The following is a 23,399-nucleotide window of genomic DNA, read 5'->3' on the forward strand; positions in this document are numbered from 1 at the left end:
GGAAGTTATTTCAGCTCTTGGTGAGCTTTCAAATCTAACAACTAGAGATATATATAAATAAAGATTCATATACATCAAGAGTTAGATTGTACCATTCAGATTCTCAGTGCCGTGGGAGTTTATAAACTAACCAAAAGAGACATGGGCAGGTCCATCAAGGAAGTGTCCAAGGAATAAACAGTCTCGTCTGGGGACTCCCAAGAACATGCAGGCTTTGGGTTGGAGGAGGTGAGTGTGGATGGACATTCCCACCAGTGTGAGGAACACAAAGCTACCCAGGCATGGGCTTGGGATGGGGAGAACCTGGGCTGAAAGGTGACCTCTATGAATTTAGATACTGACTTCTTGCAACTCAATCACTGAGCCCCTAAGTTCACCTGATATTCTAGGAAGTACAAAATAAAAGGAAGGAAACATTTTCCTGATGCATGATCTTCCCCTATTTGATTTCTGTGACTCTTAGCAACATCGTAATGATGCCAGCCAGCTTCACCCAGGGTCCTTGATCTCTCTGTGCGTCATCATCTCTCCTGAAGCCTCTTTCCTGCCTGTTGAAAATGTGGTGGTGTGGTTTATACATGGACTATAGCAATAGTAAACGGCACACGGACTACTCATACAGCACTTAACAGTTTACAAAGTTTCTCCTTCACACACTTTATCTATCCCCACAATTACCTTGTGAAACATTATTACACTAACTTACAGAAACAGAAGTTCAGAAATATGTCTTTCCCAATATAAAACAATTAATAAACTAGTGCCTAAAGTCAAATTTTTGAAATCCAATGATATATATACCACACCAGTGTTTCTCAAACTTGAGTAATGTGTCTATACTTACAAAGGAAGAAAGTACTTCTCACAGACCCCTCCCCACGGGAAGACTCTGTGATTATTTTTATTATAATTCCTATTAATACATTAATTAATAATTAATAGAATGTATTTTTATTAAACCCTTTCTGAAATATGCTCAAACATAAAACCAGGTAAACCTATTATGCTTATACCTCTTACAGAATTATAAAACTGAAGTATGAACTTATTTACAAAACATAGACCCACAGACGTAAAAAACAAAGTTATGGTTATCAAAGGGGAAGTGGGGGAGGGATAAATTAGGAGTTTGGGATTAACATATACACACTACTATATATAAAATAGATAACCAACAAGGACCTACTGTATTGCACAGGGGACTATACTCAATATTTTGTAATAACCTATAAGGGAAAGGAATCTGAAAAAGAGTGTATATATATATATATATATATATATATATACACACACACACACATATATATGTATATGTTGTATAACTGAATCAGTTTGCTGTATACCTGAAACTAACACAACATTGTAAATCAACTATACTTCAGTTTTTTAAAAAAACTAAAATAAAAATAAGTACAGGTAAACGACACAAGTTTAATATATTGGATGAGGCTCTGCTGACTTGAAGTCACTGCTCACAAAGGGAGGTGCACTGCCTGCCCCGGGTCCTGATGCCGTGGCCCTACATGACAGGGTACAAAGTAAGAACAACTCTCCCATCACTTTCCTAGTATTTCAACTACTGCAAACTCTTCCACCTCTCCACCTTCCTGAATCTTTTATGAATTAAGCTTCCCTGTCTTGAAATCAACTTAATTAGAAACACAAATATGAAGACTGAAGACAATGACAAAGAAGGTCATCAATAGCCAAGACACGTTTGACTTTTCTAAAGACTATCACACTTAACACAGAGAAGTTTTAAATACTTACCGAGAGCTTGCAGACCTCAAGGATATATCTGCAACGTCTTAGCATTCCTTAAATCCCAACAAGATTTGATGCCCCCAGGGACCTCTGTGGCACCATAAGCAGTGCCAGGCACAATAATAACATTAATTCAGCATTTTACAGCTTGCAAACACTCAACCACATTACCTTACTTCATCTCCCCAAGAACCTTATAAAGTAGATATTATTATTACCATTTTACAAATAAGGAAACATTTGTAATGACGATCAAGAGGTTAAGTGGCTCATCCAATGTCATGAGGCTAACTAGCAGTGCTCAGCACTTGGACAAGTATTCTGACTCCCAATCCACGACACCACAGCTACTGCTCTTTTGACCTCTATAAAATCAACTAGACTCTTAGTGGCAGAGGCGATGTTCTTAACAACCTTCTGACATGAAGTCAGGATGACTGTTGGCCAAGGCAAGTCTTGTGATGCAAGTCTATTCCTGCGTAACACCTGTGAGTTGCAAACTTCTTGTCAGTTCTTACCCTGTTTATATGAACCACTTAGCTACCACAGATACCTTTGGGGAAGAGTCTGAAATAAGTAAATGCACAGCTTGCTTTTGGTGTCATGCTTGTCTCGATCAAAGGAGGACAGAAAAGAACAGAAGAACACCTCCATGTTTCTTCCTGGTGGTAGCCCTTTCAAATGCATAACATCTGCAGATCCATCCAATGGCTTATAGACACTCATCTCTGTGTTTGTTCCACATGCAAGGCGATTACCAGAATCGTGATATCTAATATACTAGCCACAGTCACATGTTGCTATTTACATTACTTTTAAGTTAATCAAAATTAAATAAAATTTAAAGTTCCTTAGTCACATTAGCCACATTTCAAGTGCCAATAGTCACGTGTGGCTAGGGGCTGCCATGTTGGAGAGCACAGGTATAGAGGATTTCCATCATCAGAGAAAGTTCTATCGGATAGTATTGTCCTAGACTCTAACTTATGCAACAACAACAACAACAACAAAATTCTCTCAAGCATCAAAGTATATAATTCTGACTTCCAGAAAACTCAGGCTCTTACACGCATAAGGCTCTCCTGGCCTCTGGGCAGGTGTGCTTGGAGTGGATGTGGGGGATTACTGCAGTTTTGCAGGACTAGAAAGAACCAGAAGATGGAACAAAATGCTCACACTTCACAGCTGGCAGCTACAGCCATGCTGCTGACTCCCTCCTTTGGTGGGGTTTGGTGAGCTCACCAGAACGCTGCCATTCATGTGCAGCACACACAGCCACCCTGCCTGTCCAGCCCAGCACTGATGGAATCTGTATAAACCCGAGTCCATGATGGTTCATTTCCAGAGGCCCGCAGGCTGAGAAGGAGCAAGTCATGAAATAAAATTGCATGGGAAGGTTCTAGCCACTCATGAAGGTCATCTACCTCAAAGCTCCATGACTCATAATCTCTCTTATTTGTTCAGTATAATTCTTTGGGTTACAGATCAGACTCTATATGCCCAGGCTTAGAATGTGGAGTAATAAGGGGTAGGGAGTCAGTAAATGTATTTTTCTTCGAACTCACATTTATTGATTCATTTATTCTCCCTTCCCCCTATCATGGAATCTAAGAGGGGATCCAGGAGAGTTTAGGAGCTCTTCCTGTCTACACTTAGTGGTCTCCCACCTCAATCTCTCCTGTGATCCTTCCTTATACTTCTCAAAAGACATAATAAGAGGGAAAAGACTCCTCAAGCCCTGTGTTGAATGACAGAGAGACAGAGCCCACCAGTCAGTGATAGACACCCTCCCCCAGTACCACCTTGGCTGGGTTTAGAGTCTACAGCTGCGTGGTCTAACACAAATACAATGGGAGCCACATAGGCAACTTTAGATTTTCCAGTAGCCACATTAAGAAAGTAAAAAGAAACAGGTGAAATTAATTTTAATAATATATTTTATTTAACACAATATATACAAAATATAATTTCAACATGTAATCAATATTTTTTCAATTACTCATGTGACAGTTTACATTCTTATTATTCACACTAAGTCTTCAAAATCTGGCATGTATTTTCTACTTCTAGCACAGCTCATCTCAATAGGACTAACCACATCCCACGTGAGAGCCACATGTGGAAAGTGGCTGCCGTACTGGACAGGCATGTCTCCAGGAATCTGGCTTTTAGGGGATTGTCTTCTCAGGTCTCCAAGGAAAATCTGGTTCAATGAATTTCACTTTCAAATTTATTTTCCGTCTAATTCAATCTCATTTTAGTAACCTGTCCCATTTACAACATCTATGGGCTCCTTTGTATTTTTAGCACCATCCAAATGGCATCTGTAAATGTTTCCCTGTTACCATAATCATGTTAAATAACACCCAACTGTCAGTCCAGCCTCAGCCCAATGTCCTTTTCCAAATCAAACCACCACTCCCTTTTTGTCATTATATGTTAGCTCATTTGTGAACTGTGAATTGTCTTCTACTCCCAACCAATCTGCACTAGTTTTGCAATAAAAATGCTGTGAACTGCCATGGCAAATAACAGCATTTTTACAGGTATCTATCTTTCTTCCAAAGGACTTGGCACTCTGGACAGATTTCAGCTCATGGCTCCTGACTACATACTTGTTGGTAGAGAACTGAGAAAAATCAAAATCAAAATGCAAGGAGGAGTAGCAGTTGAATTGTCTCCTCACTCAACCAGCCTAATTCTCAGGAAGCAGGGCAATGTTCCATTTTAACCATTGGTAAAGGACAGTCTTGCTTCACATTTTCTCTCAGTTCCTGTGCCCATGAAAGAGAATCAGTCTCCTATAAACCCAACCTCCCTCATTCTTCTAAGAGAGGTGGTGGGAGGATAAAGCCTGAATGCCCGCTAAACAGAAATGAGCAGCTCAGATGCCACGCTAACCCCAGCACAAAGAGCTCAGGGTGTGAATTTAAGGGTTCCAGGCAGCTAGTTTGAGGTGCTCATTTTTTAAAACTTCCATCACCCTCCTTTGTTTTCCTGTGAAGAGTCCCTATTTTAAAATCCAGATTTTCCTTTCGGTGGGAAACAGATTCTTTCTTCAAAGGCTCAATGGCAGATTGATAGAGAAGAGGTGGATCTCGGCCCAAGGGCTGAACTACAGCTCCTGCAGTAGACACACACCATTTCTGTGGGCTTCCCCAACGCACGTGACTGGAAGAGCCTACAATCCTCTATATCAGATCATCACTAGCTTCTGCGTACATCAAGCAAAAGGAGATTTGAAAGTCTGCCCAGAGAATAGAATCTGAAGTCTTGCTGGCTCCCTTGATGCCAGGGTCTTCCATGTGGGACTTTCAGCTCCCAACTTTAGAATCTATGAATTCCCTGGACAAAAATCCTGCTCTCCCAGCCCAGCCTCACTGTTCCCTACATCCTCTCAGGCCACTTCCCCACAGATGAGCTCATCCTGACCATCTCACCCTCACCTGACATGTCTTCCCAAAGGCCTGTGTCTTGGACCCTTATCTCCTCACTACTTTTTAATGTAAATGTTGTCTCCCCACTGAACTGTAAGTTCTCAAAGGGCTGGGACCCGAGTCAATGGTTTAGTCATCCTCCAATCTCCGCATACAAGCTGGTAGCATGCCTTAGTCCTAAAACGCCTTGGGTGTGTGAACGTTGACGCAGACGACAGTGGCAAATGAGACGAGGTGCCTCTGCAGTCACCCCATCCCCGAAATCCACCACAGAATCCTGTAGCCCTGAACCCTGCCCAATGCTTTTAGGGGGAATGCAGATCGCAGCCACAGGATCTGTTCCAACTGTCAGATTCGAAACCAGGTCAAGTGTTTGTTTGGTTTTCTAACTTTGCATTGGTAATCAAGATACAGGCTCCTCCCCGGGATCTGCCAAGATGGAACAGAAGGGAAGGGTACAGGGAATGCAGACACGGGGGAGGATGACATACATCCACTCAACCGAACACACCCGCACACACGCGTGTGCAGACGTCCACATGCATACACACACGCGCGCGCGCACACACACACACACACACACACACACACACCCGTGACGGGCAGACGCCAATACGTCCATCTGTGATAGCACAGGCAGGACTGTGTCTCCCAGAGGATGCCCCCGGGAGCTAGCCCTCCTCGGCGGGGAAGCTGAAGCTCGCGAGGCTTCTGTAACTCAAGACGTTGAAGTAGTCGTGCGCCTCGGGCTCTGCGCGGTCCTCTCCCGGCTGCTCCCTGCAGAGGCCGGCGTCCGCACGCACACAGCTGCCCGGGGAGGACGGGACGCCGGGCCTCCACTCCTCCTGTTCAGACAGCCTCCTCCCGAGGCCACCTTCCGCAGAACGGATTCTGAGAGATTTCTTCCAAAAACAAAAAAACTACAAAGTGAGTATGTGGGGATGTCATTTAAAAGTTACTCCCCAAAATGACCCATAGTTATAATGATCTCTTCCTTTCTTACACACACACACACACACACACACACACACACAAGTTGTGTTCTTATCCACAGCAGTTCCTTAACCCTTAATTTCTCAGCCTCTTCACCGTAGACTTCAGCACTAACGGCGCCCCGGAAAGGCTCCGGGCTACACGCGCACGGCGGCCCACGCGCTCCTGAGCCTGGGCAGGCGGCTTCCAGTCCCAGCTCTCTCTTACTCCTTCTCGCTGCCTCTGACGCCGCTGACCGCTTCGTCTTTGAGATGTTCTCCTTCCCTGGGCCCTGTGCCATCACTCTCCCCGCTTCTCCTCCTCCGCGGCCAGGCCTGCTCTTCTTGCCGCCGACACTTCAGCTCCCCAGGTAAAGAAGTTCCTCGGGGTTTCGGTCTCTGCTTTCTCGCGCCCGGTACTCTCTCTTCCTCTGTGCAGCACACTCGACGCTTCATCCTTATGTACATCTGCAACCACCCTCTGTCCTCTAGGGATCCCCAGATCCCTTTCCAAACCAGCCCAGGCTTCCCCCCTGAGCTCCAGACCCACCCTGTGACTCCACCCACAGCAAGCCCATACGCCACATGTAGTTTCGCTTTACGCCCCACAGCAGACTGTGTGTGATGCCCCCCCAAAATGCCTTTTGCGATATGGCCACACTCACTTTTCCAGCTTCATTTGCTGCAGTGCTTCCCCAACCAACAGCCCAACTCCCGGTATAGGGCCTGGATGCCAGAGAGGCACCGTTGATTGAGAAAATACTATGAGCACCAAGCGGGCTAGCTTCTTTGTCATCTCAGCACAACCCTATCGACGTTTCTACTTGTGAGTGAGCCGATAGGTTCAGACAGGTGAAGTTCCAGTTCTGACTTGGGTTTGTGGGATTCCGGACGATGCTCTTCTTAGCCAAGCTGCCTCTCATCTTGCAGTGTCTCGAATGCCATGCACTGTTTCCTGCCTCTCCTCCCACTGTCCATTCACCACAGTTCCCTGCAAAGCTGTCTGCTCACTCCTCCAGACCCGGTTCTACAGCACGTTGTCCAAGAAGACGCCTCTGATCTTCCGGGAGAGCAACATCCTTCCTGTGTGTTCCACTACGGTCCCGGGGGGTTCTCTGTTGTAACATTCATTGCTGCCTGGAATTTGTTTACCCTTCTGTCTCTTCAGGCCCCAAACTGTGAGCTCCCCTGAGGGGAGGATCTGTGCTGTATTCCTCTTGGTAACCTCGGAGTTCATAACAGATGCTCAGTATAGGTCTTAGGACTGAAAGGCACACAAACACACACAAACTCACTCTCTCTCTCTCTTTCCTTGCTCGCTCCCCCCCACCTGGCCCCAAATCTAAATAAACGGGATTTTCCAAATCAAAATATGGACTCATGGTCGGACAAGTACATTTACACTTATGAGACAAGAGGATAGACCGTGAAACCTGTCTGGGAAAATCAAGGATGTGAAATCAGCCATCACGTCCATATGACAGCATCATACGTGAGGGTTGTGCTTCACAGGCAAGAAAATCAGAGCAGCAGGCACAGGCGGGATGGCAGGAGACATGCCTGATGGCGTGCAATGCAAAGGTGACATCCTCTCGGCCTTCGTGGATACTGCTCTAAAGCCGGTCACCTAGCCCCACTGGAGGTCCAAATGACAGACTCACAAAGAGCCACCACACACAGGCTTGGAAAATAACAACAAACACAAACCAAATTGCATTCTGCCCACCCCACTGCTTCCAGGACAGGAAACAGCACCATCCTCATTGGCTAGTGTCAAGCTCTGCAGGACATAAATAGACGCAGAGAGGCTGAGCGGGAGGGTGGGCAGCATGGATGGGCGCCTTGAACACATATCGGAAGTTACAGGTGCGGCCTCACTGCGGGCCCTGAGGAGCTGGGGCCCGCGGACTGTTTCATTCATTGCTTTTCAGTAGAAGTGGCTGCGCCTTACTGTAGGTGTGAAGGAAAGGGTTGTTATCGTAGGTCAAGCTGATTCTTGGCTTCAAGGAAGTCCTACATCCCTTGATGCAACCCTATCCATTTAAAAAATACAGATACCCGATTCTTTCTCAGAGAGCTGACTGTGGCTTTTTGTGTTGGTGTGTTCTCGTTCCCATTCTTAGACTGCCTACCCTTGCCTTTGAATCTTAGGACTATTTTGTCTTCCAAACATCCTCTGGGAAATGTAAATATGCCTGAGCTGGGTCTCTCAGCTGTTCTGTTTTCATTCCATCCTGCATAGGGAACCCTGTCATTGTAATCAGTGTAAAAAACAAGTCTGGAATTAAGGCATTGATGTTGTTCTAAAAGAACAAACAAAGCTATGACGATAGCAACCGTGGAGATTTGCAGGACAAATGTTACCCTCTTGGAGAACGTGAGCACAGACAGTTTGCAGTCACTGTCCTGCAGCTGGACACACCCATCTCTCCTTGCCCTCACAGAAGGTCCCCTGGGTGCACTTTTCCCAATAGTAGCTTAGCAAATAACATGCATTCATTTAGTCAAATCAATCTATGCAATATAACTAATTTATTGAGCACCAGGTATCATGAAGTGCTACAGTAAATAAATTTTATAATAATTTTAAGAACTTAAGAAATAATGGTTATTCATACATGCCAGGAAAAATGCCAGGGGCCTTATGTGAATTACATGACTCGAGTTTTTCTACAACCCTAACAGGGCAATACCATAATTGTTCCCATTTTACAGATGAAGAAGTTGAGGGTCAGCAAAGTTAGGTGGCCCAGCTACTCAAGTGGTAGAGCCAGGATCCAAACCCTAGGCCTGTCTGATTCCAAACGCCAAACTCCTAAATAATTCAACCTACTGGCTCTCAGGGTCTGTAGGGAATACTGTTGGTGCCCTGCTCAGATCGCCTCACCACCTGACCAGTGCCTCCCTTCCCCAGACACTGGGAATCTAGGCTATGAGTGGCTCACAGCTGCCCCTTCTCTGGAGAATTGCTCTTGGACCTTTCCTGGTGAGCAGGCAACAGTCAACAACTGGCTGAGGTGGGTTTTCAAAAGGCTGGCCCCCTCCTCAAGGTGTGACCAAATCTGCTTCAACCACATCTCCCCCCGAAACCACATCCCTTAGCCCTACCTTGCTTCCTTCACCACTCTTCATCTGAGAGCCCAGCCCAATAAGTCACTCTCACCGGAATTCCCATGCCAGGCTCCATGTCTGGGAACAAATCTAAAGAAGGCAGACTCTAGGATGGGATTGTGGAGGGGAATCCCTCACCAGCTGGATGGGAATACAGACCCCACCACTGGTGGTGAAATGGGAAGAGACACAAACGGACGGGGGTTATGAACTGGTGCAACAGCTCTGACATTGGAGAAGTATAGAGCAGATAGTGCTTGTTAGGACTGTGGGATTGGGTGGCTTTTACTAAATTCTGCTGTTGGACTGAGACGAGAACATGACAGATCTACCAGCAACTGAAAGCAAAGTGTGAGAATCAAAGCTCCTCTTCCTTGGCAACATTTAAAGAAACGTTCACCTCCAACACTGAAGAGCAGGCAGAGAACCTACCTATAAGGGCGACAGAACTTCAAAGATGGCTGAATTCTAAGCCTGGACAAGACTCCACCAAAATCAGGGTCTGGGCGGGAATGGAGGCATTTCTGTGCATTGGGAGGAGGATCTCTTGGTAGATGCACTTGGGAGCCTTGAATCACTAGCTTCTCTTGCATCATCTGGAGCTGCAGAGGTGACCCCCTTCCCCGGCATGGAAGATGGGTCCTGTCAGGACCTGCCTCCCCTCCCCTATTGGCCATTGGCCCATAATTAGCAAAAATCTCAACCTACACTAACTGAGGGAATCCTGGGCATGCTGAGGGAGGAGAGAGGTTGTAACAAAAGGAGCTAACACATACTGGTGGGACTGGGAGAGTATGTTTGGGAGTGAATCCTGAGGGGAGTGGATCAGGGCTGGGTGAGTAGAACTTAAGACTGGATGAGGGACACATCATTTGTCAATATTAGGACACATCCCATGGCTCAAGATCTAACACCCTCACAAGGCCCCGGGGCACAGCTCTCAACAGAGATGCCAACGGTGCTTTGGAAAACTAGGGAAGAAAGAAACAAAATGCTCAGAGAATTGGAGATGTTATCATAGGCCCATGTGAAACAGTAAGAAGCATGTATTTGTCTCTACCCCCAGTTCCTGCTAATATTTGGTCTCTATTAACCCCAGTTCCTGACACAGAGCTCCCTAAACTCCTAAAATATCCTGAGTGATAGGAATGTCATACACAGGGCTCTCAAATCCCTTGGAATATCCTGGGTGACAGGGGTGTCTTGTTCCAATGAGGCGACTTTTGCTGGGCTCCAGAATGGAGGCTGGTTACCAGAACGACCAAGCCATGATGAGAAGCTTGGAACCTCCAGCCCTACTCCCTATTCTCCAGAGAGTGGAGGGGGCTGGAAAATGAGTTAATAACCGATAATGCCTGAGTGATGAAGTCTCCATAAAAATCCCAGAAGTATGAGATTTGGAGTTGATGAATATATCTACGTGCTGGGAGGGCGGCACACCCAGCACCTTGGGGAGAGAAGCACCTGTGCTCAGGACCCTTCGAGACCTCACCCTATGTATTTCCTTCATCTGGGCATTCATCTGTATCCTTTATCAAATTCTTTATTCTATAATAAGCAGGTACATGTAAGTAAGTGTTCCCCCGAGTTCTGTGAGTTGTCTTAGCAAATTATCGAATCCGAGGAGAGGGTTATAGGAACCTCAATATACAGCCCGTCAGTCAAAGGTACAGGTGACAACCTGGGACTTGCAATTGGCATCTGAAGGAGGGCAGTCTTGGAGGACTGAGCCCCTAACCTGATGTTAACTCCAAGCAGATAGTGTCAGAACTGGACTGACTGTAGGACACTCAGGGGGTGTAGGAGAATTGGTCAGTGTGGCAATAAACCCTCACGTCTGGTGTCAGAAGTGTTCTGTGCAGTGCTAAGAGTAGAGAAGAGGAAAAGACAGACAAACAGAGTTTTTCCCAATACAGTCTACTAAATCAGGGATTAGGAAACTAAGGCCCATGGGTCAAATCTGGGGTACCACAGACTTTTGTACTGCTCACGAGCTAAAAGTGGATTTTATATTTTTAAGTGATTGAAAAAAAATTCAAGAGAACAGTATTTTATTAAACATGAAAATTATATGAAATTCAAATGTCAGTGTTTATAAATAAAGACTTATTGAAACACAGCCGCACTCACTCATTTACATATTGTCTGTGATGCTTTCACAGTGCAATGGCAGAGCTGAATTTTTGCAACAGAGACCGTAAGGCCCACAAAAGCTAAAAGATCCTGGCCCTTTACAAAGAAACTTCGCCAATTCCTGTACTAAGTAATTTTTTAAATCCAACAGCTGATTATGTTTCTTGGGAAGATCCAGAAGACACCCTTTGGCTGAGGTGGAAAGGAATGTGCTAGTTAGGGGAGCACCAGCGTCATTGAGGGGCTCAGAGATGTCTCTCCTCTATAGGCTGGAGCTGAAGTAGGCAATGCTTTTATAGAACTGGATCCCCAGTAGAAAGAGGGATGAGGAGATGCCAAAATAATATAGGGACAGATGGCAGCACTTAAGAAACAAGGTGGATGTAACTACTGCAATGGCAGCCAAGGAAGCCTGGCCCACAGGGATAGTAAGATGGCTAATAAAGCCCAGTGTGTTCCTAGGAGAAATATAGATGGACAGCCAACAAGGGTATTGCTTAAATGTATAATCAAAAGATCAAGGATACATGAGAGTAGACGGAAGCATGGAAAGTCAAGATTTCTTGCCCATTTCCAGGTCTATAATAGTACTGGCTTGGATACTGTCTGTTCACCCCTCAACGTCACTCTCCAACCTTCTGCACCCTCTTCTGTGCCCAGAGAAGACTGAACTATGCATACTGAATCAGTGAGTTCCCTTGTCCTCTGGCTTGAGTTTGGGTTCAGCCAATGCAAAGCAACAATAGGAGAATGGAGGGAAAGAGTGCGAGGTGAGGGTATATACTCTCCTGGCATTCTCTCTGCAGGGTGGACTTGGACTGGCTGTGGCCTTCAATCAAAGATTACAGTACTTCTCAAAGTGGTCCCTCCACACAACTGTCTCTTTTCAGGTCCTATTCATCATCCTCCCTCCCAGGTTCCAGTAATCATCCTCTCTCCTTTCCCCTAAAGAACTAGGGTTGGTAACAACACACTCCTACACTCCCGCTTATGGTTTCCTTATATGCTTCCCAGTCCTTTGTAAATCTCCTTATTAAACTATCCTCAAACTACTCATGCTGAGAATACTATGTGTTCCCTGATGGACCTTGAATAGTACAGGTATATAGAGAGAGAAGACTGGAAACTATAGCCAAAGCACATGAAAAAACAGAGAGGAACTAGTTTAGACAGGAAGCAATGGACATGTCAAAGAGGGGGCTGATGAATAAAACATTTTAGAAGGGAGCCACAGAACTTAATAGCTACTGGACTCTCTCTTTTCACCTTTTCCCCTTTCCCTTACACAAAGATGACCAAAGTTGGTCTGGGATACTGGCCTGGAAATGAACCAGTCTTAATCCTTAACAGGAAAATGTGTTCTGCTGCTTCTAAAGAGCTTTCCATATGTCCATGCCAGAGCTGCAGAGCTCTGGTGACAGCAGAGGACATTTGTTCACCAACCACCATAACAGCTCCCTGCCCAGCTCAGAGATCAATCATCATTCTCTTCACCTCTCCCCTCTAGTCAATCACTTCTCTTTCCCTCATCTTCCCCTAGAGGTTTCATTTACTAAACCTGTCTACTGTGACAGCCAAGCCATAAATGAAAATACTATAAGTCATTGACTTCCTCGATAGCACTAGCCACATCTCAGCTGCTGCTGGATCCCCAGGACTCTGTTCCATGATGTCTGTTGAATGACAAGGAATAAATGGCCACATCTCTATGAACCAGGTAGGTCAGCAATCTCAGTGTTTGTTTCATAAACCTGGAAGTGAGGGTTTGAACCATAGGACAATAGATTTTTGTAGGCAAGTTGGTGGACCAGGCAGTCATCTTCTGGTATTAGATTTTATGTAACTTTCACCTATCACATGAGCTTTCGTACCATTTGGAGAATCTCTTTCACTTCCTCTAGACCAAATTAACAAGGTCCAACAGGTGCCTGGAGCACTGTTAGACCAGTGACTGGGGGAGACCTGGCCAATTTGTAACTCAGAGGGGAACAAGACTTTAGTTTTGCTACCAAAATACCTTTTCCCATCCTCAATCCAATCTGTTCTCAGTAAAATAAGGTTAGAGTGAGTGTTCCTGGGCTCTCTTCATTTGTAGATCTGACTGAAGACAGAACATGTGTCAAATGGAACGTGTTATTTTTACATCAGTACCCTAGTTATTGATGGTAGGTTACAGAAAGCAAACTGAGTTTATCTACACAGAAAACTAAGAGAATTTAAGATGTAAGATATTAGACTAAGTGTTCAAGATGAGTCACTGGTAATAGACATGAGTGTGCACAGAAGTGTAACTCCGTAAGCAGAATTAACACTAGGAAAATATAGACAATTTTTTATCCTAGGCAGGGATATAGAATTAAGGCTGTTTAAAATGCAAAATACCATGAGGTCTAAGTGGAGGAACATTACAATAGCACTTTCTTATTAAGCAATTCTAGTTTGTGTAATTCATCTCAGCTCTGAGGCCTGGAGAGGGAAGTAGCTCTCGGTCTTCAGAGGAGTGACAAGAGTAAAATAGTAAAATAGATGTTAAGTAAGAAAAAAGAGAAAGTCAAAGGATGGTCCATTTCTGAGAGAGGGAGAAAAGGAAAAAGAGGACAAGAGCTCACAATAAGCAAGCAAGATGGAACCAGAGCCTAAGAACACACATCTGTCCACATCCCTCCCTCTCTGGGACTGGCAGTGACCTGGCCACATTCAGGCTAAATGGCTGTTCAGGAATCAGGTACAGAGGGGCTAGAACTCGAGTTGGGGGTCTTGACCCAATATAGCCAAAGGTACAGAGTGGGTGGACTGGGTAAATATGTTCTGCTTGTAAAAGTCAGCCTTTGAGTGCAGATATGAAATACAACATAAGAAACAGGAGTTCTGCTTCTGGTAGAACAATGATTGCCTGTGTTGCTTTGAACCAACCTTTCCAGGGAGAATAGCTAGAAAAACTGAACGAAATATTATAAACATCTATCTGTATTAATCAGAAATCTATTCAATCAGTGAGAAATTTGTGGTCTGGGGAGCAAGATCCAGGAGTAGGAAGCCCAGAGAGATGAGATGAGCATTGTGGGGCTGGGAAGGGTATGGATTTTCTCCTAGAGAAATTGCCTGAAAGTCATGGCTGAGAGGCAAATTAGCTACACAGAATTTCTAGCTGGAGGGACAAAATTTAGAGTTCAGAGGCCACCGAGGAAGGGAGACTCTGGCAAACACTACAGGCTTTGAGTTGGGACCCCAAAGGACTGCACTCTACAAGTAAGGAAGTAGCAGAAATTAAATCCAGCTTTAAATCCTCTCACTACTGATTTAATTAAGGTGATGGGAATGCTACTGCCTGAAGATTACTTACCTGATGGAAGCAAAAAGGAATCTTCTTTAGGGGAAGATGATATTATCTACAGCCTCAAATTATGGTCACAGGTTTTCATGTAGAAATACAGCATTCAATGAAAAGTAAATAGTCAGAAAGATAAGATAGGTCCAAAAAACAAGCAAAAAGAGAGAATATTAAAAGACCCATAGAGAACCCAATTAATAGGAGTATCAGGCACAGATTTCAGAATAACTATGATTAACATTTTCAAAGAATTAAAAACAAGATTGGGAATTTTGGCAGACTTTAAACTATCCAAACAAAGAACAAAATAGAAATCCTGGATCTGAAAAATATGATAATGGAAATTAAGAACTTAAGGGATGAGTTTAACAGAAGAGTAGATCCATCAGAGAAGAGACTTAGTAAACTGGAAGGCATGTCCAAAGAAAACAGTTGATGAGACAAGTAGATGGAAAATACAGAAGAGAGGGTAAGAGATGTCGGAAAAAGTGAAAATGTTGAAAATACCACATGATTAGAATTCCATAAGGAGAGGAAAACAAGGACAACGAAGTAATACATGAAGAAATAATAGCCAAGAATGATATAAAACTGACAAAAGATATCAAGCTACAAATTCAAAAAGCACTCCAAACCCCAAAGAGAATAAATACAAAGATGACTATATCCAATTATATCACCATATAATTGCTGAAAACCAAACAGAAAGAAAATTTCTAAAGAACCAGAAAAAAAAAAAAAAAACATTATCTTCCAAGGAGCAAAAATAAGATTCTCATGTAATTTCTGAACAGAAATATGAGCATCCAGAGACAATAGGGCAATACTTTCCACATGTTGAAAGAAAATAGCTGCCAACATAGAATTCTATACCCAGCAAAACAAATATATCACTTTTAAATTAAGGAAAAATTAAGATATTTTCAGATGAACAAAAAGCAAGATAATTCATCACTAGCATGCCTGCCCACAAGGAAATGCTAAGGATATCCTTTGAGCAGAAGGAAAACTATCCTAGTTATAAGATAGCACATGCAGGAAGAAGTGAAGAGCAACAGAAAGGGTAAATCTAAATGAATATTGGCTCATAAGACAATAAATCATTTCCTTGGGGTTTACAATAGAGAACTAAAATCCATGACAATAATAGCAGTAAGTTGGGGAAGTAGGTAAAGGGTTAATGTGTTCTAAGGTTCTTGCAAAATCCAAGAAATGATGAAAGTACTAATACAAATTAGACTTTAATAAATCAGAGATCTATTTTGTAATCTCTAGTGTAACCACTAAAAGAAAAGATTTTTAATAATAAAAAGTACTTAATTCAAAAGGCAGCAAGAAAGACTGGGGAAAAAAAAACAGGCAAAACAAATATGAAGAAAATAAAGTGGTAACTGTAAACCCACAGGTATCAGGAATAACAGCACCAGGTACCAGTCCAGAGAGAGCAAAGCAAGGCTGCAGAGTTGAGTTGTTAACGGAGGGGAACCAGAGTTGGAGAGAAAGTGAGTCAGGCACTAGGGAAGAGGATCTGAAACAAGGTGGAAAACAGTGCTGGGAATCACAGGCCTGTGTTCCCCGAAGTGTTTGTTTAGTAACTTAAGGCAACCTGGGATGGCTTAAAAGACCCAACAGGGCAGACAAAACGGGAGTGGGAATTCTTGCCTTTTCTAATCACTAACTACCAGTTACGACACAAGGGTGTGGATATATTTCTTCACTGTTTACAAAGCTTTCACGTGCAATATGCCACCTGCTCATCACAACCCTGTGATACAGAGCGAGCAGAATCATAATCCCCATTTTATATATGAAGAAACAGAGACTTGGAAGATGAAACAGCATCCCTATCATCACACACTCAGTGCTGAGATTAGAAACTTCCAGTTCCCCGTCCAATACTCTTTCAGCCACGTGACCCCTTAAGCAAGAGTAACAGAGGATTTACAACCTACTCATCTTGCCATGTACCTTTTACCCCTAAATTTTTGGAGTGTTGATTTCTCATTCTGCGGAAGTGCTAGATAGCCCAGCACTGCTGAAGGGTTGTTAAAATTAAAGGAGCTAATGTTCAAAAACCCCTGGCACAGAGTAGATGCCCAAGACGCATCAACATCACAGTGGCTAAATCAAACTCTCAGAGGAGTGGCTTAAGGGACAAGCAGGAGCCAGGAATTGTAGGCCACAGCAAGATGGGGAGGATACGGATCCAACCTTTCAGGAGCTCCCAGACAAGGGAAGGGACAGCAAAAGAGCATAAACAATGCCACTGAAAGGCAGAGCAAGGACTGTGAAGAAGGCACAATGAACAGTGGGAGAGATCACTTCTAGACAGGCGACAGGAAAGGACCAGGATGGCAGAGACGGGATGCCCAGGACTGAGATATGCAGCCAGAGTCATTACCTTTCCGGCCAGTGTGAGCACCACAATGACTGCTGTGCCGATGACTGCCAGCACTGTGGCCATGGCTCCAAGCAATGGGATCTGGAACCCAGCGCTGTGCTCAGCCACTAGAAGAGGACAAAACAAAGGTGAGTGGGCAGAGGCCGGAAGCAAAGGGCAACCATTACAAGGGAAGCCTCAGCGTCAGGGCACGGGCATGGGAATTGGCCAGGCCTTTCTCTAACCACAGGACTGGCGTCTTCAAGTCCATCTCTTCGGACAGCAGAGCATCTGCCAGGCCCGTCATGAAATCAATGCCTGATCTCTCAAGGGGTGTACCCCACACACTTGACACCAGCGCAGACCATTTTAACACTCCTTTCTCTTTTTGACAAAATCAATTTCAGTCATAATCTTGAAGTGAAACAAATAACATCCAGAAAAAAACCAGAAGGTGATTATTTTCTTTATTAAACTTCATATTTATAATCATACTAGTATAAAAAAAGTTTAATTAAAAATTAAAAGAACAGGGACTTCCCTGGTGGTCCAGTGGGTAAGACTCTGCGCTTCTAATGCAGAGGTCCCGGGTTTGACCCCTGGTCGGGAAACTAGATCCCACATGCATGCCACAACTGAGAGTCTGCATGCTGCAACTAAGAAGCCCACGTGCCGCAACTAAGACCAGGCACAGCCAAAATAAATAAATAAATACATATGAAAAAAAAATTGAAAGAACGTTAAAGTACAAAGAAGTAAAAAAGCATATACCCTTTCACCTTAAGCCCATAACACTTACTCCAACTCGGCTGTGAGACCCTGGAGGGCGTAAGGTTCCGGAGCTTTATCCTTTGCTGTTTTGCCAGCACCTGGCACCTAACAGGTGCTTAATAAATACTCATGACATGAATTAAAGCATGAATAAGTGAAGTTCTATGAAGATGTAAAATGTAAATGCAAGGAGGAAAAGCTAAGAAGAGAGCTTTGAAAAGATGAGTGATGCTTGACCCAAGGAGAGTGTGAGGGAAACAGGACTATTGTCAGGATGCGTGCTGGACTATAAGTGGAAGGGTTTCCAGGCTGCCTCATGCCATCCCCACCTCCTTCCCAGGAACTTGGGCAGAACCCGGGTGTCCAGGGCATTCTTGAAAGGAGAAGGGTGTAGCAGAGGCCGGGCCGCTCTTCCTTCTAACAACGGGCTTACATTGCCAGGAGGATGGCTAAAGCATGTAATCACTTAGGGCAAGGGCGGCACCCCCAGTACCCACGAGGTACCAGCAGCTGGGGGGAGCCCAAATTCCCCCGAAGGTATTCTTCCTGCTCTGAGGACTCAGTCTCCTGCCTTGGCCACAGGTAGGGAAAGAGGACTGATGGAGACCGAAGTTGGAGAGGGTCAGAGGGGCTGCAGAGGGCTCTCCACAGAACCAGAAAAGGATGGGGGCTCTTCCCCACATGCTGCCTTGGCCTATGCCAGGGGCCCTCAAGAAGTAGCACTTGAGAAGGAACTTTAAAATAACCTTTCATCTTCGCAGTTTACACATATTTTGCTAACTCAAACAATCTCCAACACCACTGATGTCAGCAAATGGCAGTTCCGAGAGTGTAGTTGAGTGGAACCAGAACACCTGTGTTGAAATCGGCTGTACCGCTCTGAGCAACAAACAGCCAACCCTCAGCCTCCACCTCCACCCAACAGGCAGATGGGGATCGGGGGATCGTGTTCATACTTATGTTCATGCTTACTTACATACTTAATTCATGCTTGTCATGTTCCAGGGACTGTTCTAAGGGCATTTTTTTTTAGTAAGTAATGCAATCCTACGTTAGCTCCTCAGGAGGTCTTACATCTTCTCCTCATTTCACAGACGGGAAAAACAAGGCACAGAGAAGACCAATAATCTTGTCTGAGGTCAACAGCAACACCAGGATTTGGACCCAGGCTGCCTGAGCCCATCATGACTCTGCTATCCTGTCCCTCAGCCATGATAACAACCCTTTCCCACCCTCCAGAGAACTGGTTTAAGTGTCCAGGTGGATAATGAAAGTGAAAGCATTCTGGAAACTATGAAGTACCACAGAAATGTAAATTATTGTACATTTACACTTAGCACTGAGCTCTAATCCTTTATAAACCTAGTGGCTAATTCGAATCTGCACGATCGATGCTGAACTAATTAATGAGATCCTTTCTCACAAGACCTGAACGACTGGTCTTCCTAACAAATATACGTAAGAGGTGCCTTTACCCGAACAGTGGTTCTCAATCCTGGCTGCCCATCCGAATCATCGGGGTGCTTTTAGAACCTAGCACAACCTGCTCCACCCCTCTGACTGAACTGGTCCGGGATGGGGTACCAGCATCAGTACCATTCAAAAGCTCCCAGGTGATCTGAACATGAACCAGGGTTGGAAGGCCCCGCTCTGCAGCATTGGGCAGGAATGCGTTTTCTACCCTAGAGGATGACGGTCACCAGCCACCCTGCTCCAGAGAGCATACCTGAGCTTTGTAGGACTTCCAGAAAGACTGTCCCTTTGTAAATGCCATCAGGGTAGGTGTGATAGATGCAGATGTACTCTCCTGTGTCGTTCCTGGTCAGGGACTGGAGGGTGAGGCCCAGGTTGGGGCCTGGGACCATTCGCTCCGTGAAGGCTGGGTCGATGTGCCACCCCAGGCTGGCATGATGAATGGCCAGAACTTGGTCCTGCTGTTTCCAGTTGACCTGGGTCACTTTGGCAGTAGTGGAGGAGAGGTGACATTGTAAGGTGACAGAGCCACCTTCCTCTGCAGAAATGTTCCCCGTTGTTACTATTCTGCCTGTCACAGCTCCTAGGGAAGGGGAAAAAAAGCATGCACTTTTAGCAGCTGGCCTTGAACCTTCCCGTAGAAATTCCGAGGCGGCTTTAGGCCAGAATTGATTTTTGCAATGACAGTCTCTCCAGTCTGCCCTGTCATTCCCCCATACAGACTGTAATTCCTACACAACATAGCACTTCACCCTCTTAGGATATTCTGTGGGAATATACCTTCCTGATGAACTCATTGATTATTTCCACACACTTATCTTGTCTCCCTACCTAGAATATAAGCCCTTGTCAGCCATCGCTTCTGCTTGATTGTATCTTCCAGCAGCCAGTTCTGTGCTGGACACATTATCCTTTGAAACAAAACCTGGCTCTTTTGGTTGACAACCATTTGGGGTGCCCGGAAAATTTTTCAGGAAAGTCACGACATCCAAAGGAAAGGAGGCTTGGGGAGCAGCTCTGCTTCTCCAGGCAAAGCCACCATCCTCGACACTGACCTCCACCCCGGCTCCAGACGGTTCAGAAAGCAACAGGGAAACAAAACTATACTACGGTTTTTAAATATTTCTGCCCCCTTCAGAAATATTTGCTTATGTTATTTAATATAGAAGGAAATAGATTTAACATAAATTAAATCTCTAATAGTAGGATCTCTGGAATCTGTGACGAAGACGTTTTTTAATCCACAGGAAACATGTTGGGTTGGCCAAAAAGTTCGTGCGGGTTTTTCCATTACGGAAATACAATGTTTTTCTAGAAGTTTCCGCAAGGACAGAAGAAAGGAGGATGGCGCAGGAGTGAACTTCTCTCAGCAAACTCATCATCCCTCCTCCTTAGTCCCTTTCTGTCCTCCTGCTTCCTTCCTTGGTTCAGCCATTCTGGCACCCCCCATCCCCAAGTCCTTCAACTGCCGCCTAGTACAGAACTGTATCTCCTTCTCAGAGAGACAGCCGTTTCTCAACGAGGGGACACAGGGCTCTGAAAGCTGTGTTTCCTTCCCTCAGATGGATAAGACAATGGCTCCAGCCTCCCCCTTCCTCCGCCCGCTCTCCCTCCCCTTCCAGTCCCAGGCTAGACTTCAGTACCTGAGGCAGGGAGGCGAGCCTGCCTCAGCCCCTGGGCCCAGAGCAGCAGGAGACACCACTGCATGCTTCTGCCCAGGGGGCCGACAGGAAGGAGCTGCGGCCTCTTCTGCCAGCGAAACTGGCCGACTGCTGATGGCAGGGTGAAACTGAGCCTCTGAGGAAGAGAAGGTCTCGGAAAAACCAACTTCAGCAAAAACAACGTCGAAGGTAAAACTCACGACAAGTGCACAAGCTGCACAGGGTGAGCCACAAGAAAGACCATGAAGGAAACACATTTAAAAATAAACAAAAATGTGGTTAGAGGTACACTGGTCTTTGGATTACTATTAGTCAACCTATTGTTTTTAAGTTCTGTCTCAATGCACTTTTGGTTTAAATTAGCCTTTATCTAACGAGCTCAAGCACATCTGTGTAATGTCCAAGATTCTGGAGAACCTGTTCCTGACAGGGTTCACTGGGCTGCCCCGACTGTGCAATGACAAGAGAAACTTAAGTTTGTGCACTTAAAGGCCAGGAACTGCACTTGAAGTCTAATGATCGAGGGAACAAAAGACATTTATTCAGAAACAAGACATGAGTGGGACAAAAGTCTTGGTCAAACAGAGCAACTTTCCCCTGAATGAGGGAAAGAACTAAGATTCTGTCTCCTTGAATCTAATTTCTTCTGTCTTGTTTATTTGGACTGAGACACTGTCGAATTTGGGCTCAGTCTCTCTGACCCAGTAGAGTCAGAGGAGACGAGAAGAGTGAGTTTTCTCTTTCTCACTCAGGGGTACTGTGAACCCCTGACAATCCAGGATGCAAAGAAGGGCGAGCCCCAGTTGCCTGACCCTGGATCGGGATTGGCTGACACTTTTCTGGACCTTCCAGCTCATCATCAAGTCCTACTGTTGACCCACCCTTCCTTCCTGCTTCTCACCTTCCCTCTCTCAGTTCATGCCTTTGAAAGTCCCTGAGTGCCTGAGAAGCACTGGACTCGAGACTAGGCTCTGGAGATGTGAGGGTAGATAATCACCACCCCTGCTGTCAAAGTCAAAGCTTGCTCTGGTGAAGCGACACCCTGGGGAGAGGAGGTGGAGGGTACACATTCACCTGCCTTGGGCATGGCCCGTGGTGTTATGTCCTGAAAGTCTGCTGCTCCAACGGGGGAACGTCTGAAGCCTGGTGCTCTGCCTCTCATTCCAGCCCAGCACCCTGAGCATTCCACACTTTCCGGGCTCCTGTCCTCCTCCTCTTCTGCAGGACGCTCCACCTCAAACCAGTTTCCTCCCCTCCCTGGGTACTACCTATTCCCAACTCCACGCTACGACCTATGTACACCCCTACACCCCACCCCCAGCCCCTTAGACAACTTATGCCTCACCAACTTCTTTCTGCCCACCCCAATTCGACCTGTCCTTCAAGGCTCACATCAAGACATGTCTCCTCTACCGCCTCTCCACAGTCACAGAGCCTGCAGCTGAAGAAGCTATGAGACCTAACGCGTGGCCACCTAATGTGGCCGCAGAGGTTGAACCAGAGGGGTGTTTTCAAAACTGGTTGCCAAGGCAGAGGGGCGAGGGGTGGGAGAGCCGAGAGCAGCTCTGGGGAATAGAGCGCAAAGGCGGACTCTGGCGTTCGGACTATAAAAAACTCAGAGACTGTGTTTCTATAGTGGGGGTTGGCAGAAGCCACAGAGGCAGGACCAGCTGGCCTTCTGTACCCATGGGTTCTGCATCTGTGGATTCAACCAACCACAGATTGAAAATATTTTTTTTAAAAATTCCAGAAAGTTCCAAAAAGCAAAACTTGAACTTGCCATGCACTGGCAACTATGTACATAGATTTATATTGTATTTATAACTATTCACATAGCATTTACATGCTATTAGGTATTATAAGTAAACTAGAAATGATGTCAATTGTATGGGAGGATTTGCCTAGGTTGTATGAAGATACTATGCCGTTTTATGTAAGGGACTTAAACGTCTACAGGGTTCTCAGTACCAATCCCCCACAGATACTGAAGGATGACTGTATAATTAGAAATCCAAAGAAACTTAGAGTGGGTTAAAGAATTGTTCTATTTGTTTCTAAGCAGTCAGTCCAAAGAAGAGCACGGTCAAGTCCATTTTGATCCGTGGTGCTCTCCAGAGACGTGTGAAGGTGGTGACTAACACCCTATGGAAGGAAAAAGACCTGGGTCCAAATTCATCCTGGTTTGATGACCTCGGGAAACTACTCAACCTCCTTAAGCCTCGGTTTCCTCATCTGTAAATAAAAACAATAGTACCCACTCCTCGCTCCCCTCATAGGGTCCTTGTGAGGATTCAGTGAACTAATGTCTGGTAATGTGTTTAGCACAGTGCCTGGAACACAGGAAGGGTTCAATACATCAATGCTAGT

The 23,399-nt window shown here is 45.2% G+C and overlaps 1 protein-coding gene across 1 annotated transcript; it reads right to left on the reverse strand.

Annotated features, from left to right (window-relative positions):
- Positions 1-3,683: 3,683 nt before the first annotated feature.
- Positions 3,684-21,127, reverse strand: TIGIT (T cell immunoreceptor with Ig and ITIM domains). The gene is made up of 4 exons (XM_019922269.3): positions 21,015-21,127; positions 19,625-19,954; positions 17,149-17,255; positions 3,684-6,103 (listed from the first exon to the last, which is right to left on the reverse strand). Exons 1-4 carry the CDS (start codon positions 21,076-21,078, stop codon positions 5,873-5,875), a joined length of 732 nt encoding a protein of 243 aa, XP_019777828.1. The 5' UTR covers positions 21,079-21,127; the 3' UTR covers positions 3,684-5,872.
- Between the last annotated feature and the right edge of the window lie 2,272 nt (positions 21,128-23,399).

Source organism: Tursiops truncatus, chromosome 4, assembly GCF_011762595.2.
Source record: "Tursiops truncatus isolate mTurTru1 chromosome 4, mTurTru1.mat.Y, whole genome shotgun sequence".
Classification (NCBI taxonomy): Eukaryota; Metazoa; Chordata; class Mammalia; order Artiodactyla; family Delphinidae; genus Tursiops; species Tursiops truncatus.